General features: G+C 56.9%; 1 protein-coding gene across 1 annotated transcript in view; it reads right to left on the bottom strand.

Annotated features, from left to right (window-relative positions):
- The window catches only part of SDK2 (sidekick cell adhesion molecule 2), a 248,615-nt gene that overhangs the window by 72,093 nt on the left and 175,632 nt on the right, over positions 1-890 (bottom strand). The window contains exon 10 of the mRNA XM_012802853.1: positions 625-741. Coding sequence (XP_012658307.1) covers positions 625-741 — 117 coding nt within the window. The remainder of the gene's footprint in view (positions 1-624; positions 742-890) is intronic.

Raw genomic sequence — 890 nt, 5'->3', positions numbered from 1 at the left:
ACTGAGAGCCCGGACACTGTGGGGAGCAGGCAGTGGGTGAGGTGAACAGCAGATGACCTCCTTGTCAGTAGGTGGGGATATGGACTAGGGAGGGAATATGGGGGGGGGCACACCTGAGCAGGGGGCTACTGTGTGCAAAGGGAGGGTTGTGAAGGTGGATGTGTGAGCACAGAGGGGAAGAGGGAGACAGAGGGGCTTAGGTAGGCAGCTTGGGGAGGACAGATGGCCTCCTACCTGCACTGACAGCCACCCCCTCCAGGATAATATTAGTCATCAGACACCTAGGGCTTCCCAGCACCTTGCAGGCCTTTCACATACACCTTACGGACTAGCCTTCACGTCACCTGTTACATTCCTGTTCTCAGTTCACAGATGGAGAACCTGAGGCTTGGAGTGAGTTCATGACTCATTCAAGGTCACAGGTCTTGGAAGAGACCAAGCTGGGCCTTGAGCGCAGCATGTAGTGTATATTGTGATGGGGAAGAAGATGCTTTCTTAGGTTGTGCAGTGCACAGCCTTCACAACTGTACCTGGGAGCCTAACCTGGCTGGCTCCAGAATCTAGTTCTGAAGACTGACCTAGACCGTCACACGGCCATACCCTCTGGAGGCTTGTCTCACCTACCTTTCTGCCAAGTGATAGCCGGCCGGGGTGCTCCTGAGGTCTCACATGCCAGCACCACTGACATGCCATCGATCACCGTGCTATCCAGGGGGCCCCTGGTGATGTTGGGGGCGATGCCTGCAAACAGACAGTGGGACCTCTTAGCCAAACCCCAGGAGAAGCCCCTATAACCAGAGGGCCAGGGAACCTGGAGCTACCAAAGGACAGGTCCTCATCCTCCCCGGGTGTGGGGCGGGGCCTTCTTGTTGGGCAGGAGCCCATGAGGG

The sequence above is a fragment of the Otolemur garnettii genome, unplaced genomic scaffold (genome assembly GCF_000181295.1).
Source record: "Otolemur garnettii isolate 467f Iridium unplaced genomic scaffold, OtoGar3 scaffold00018, whole genome shotgun sequence".
Taxonomy (NCBI): domain Eukaryota; kingdom Metazoa; phylum Chordata; class Mammalia; order Primates; family Galagidae; genus Otolemur; species Otolemur garnettii.
This window is presented reverse-complemented; position numbering and strand designations above follow the sequence as displayed.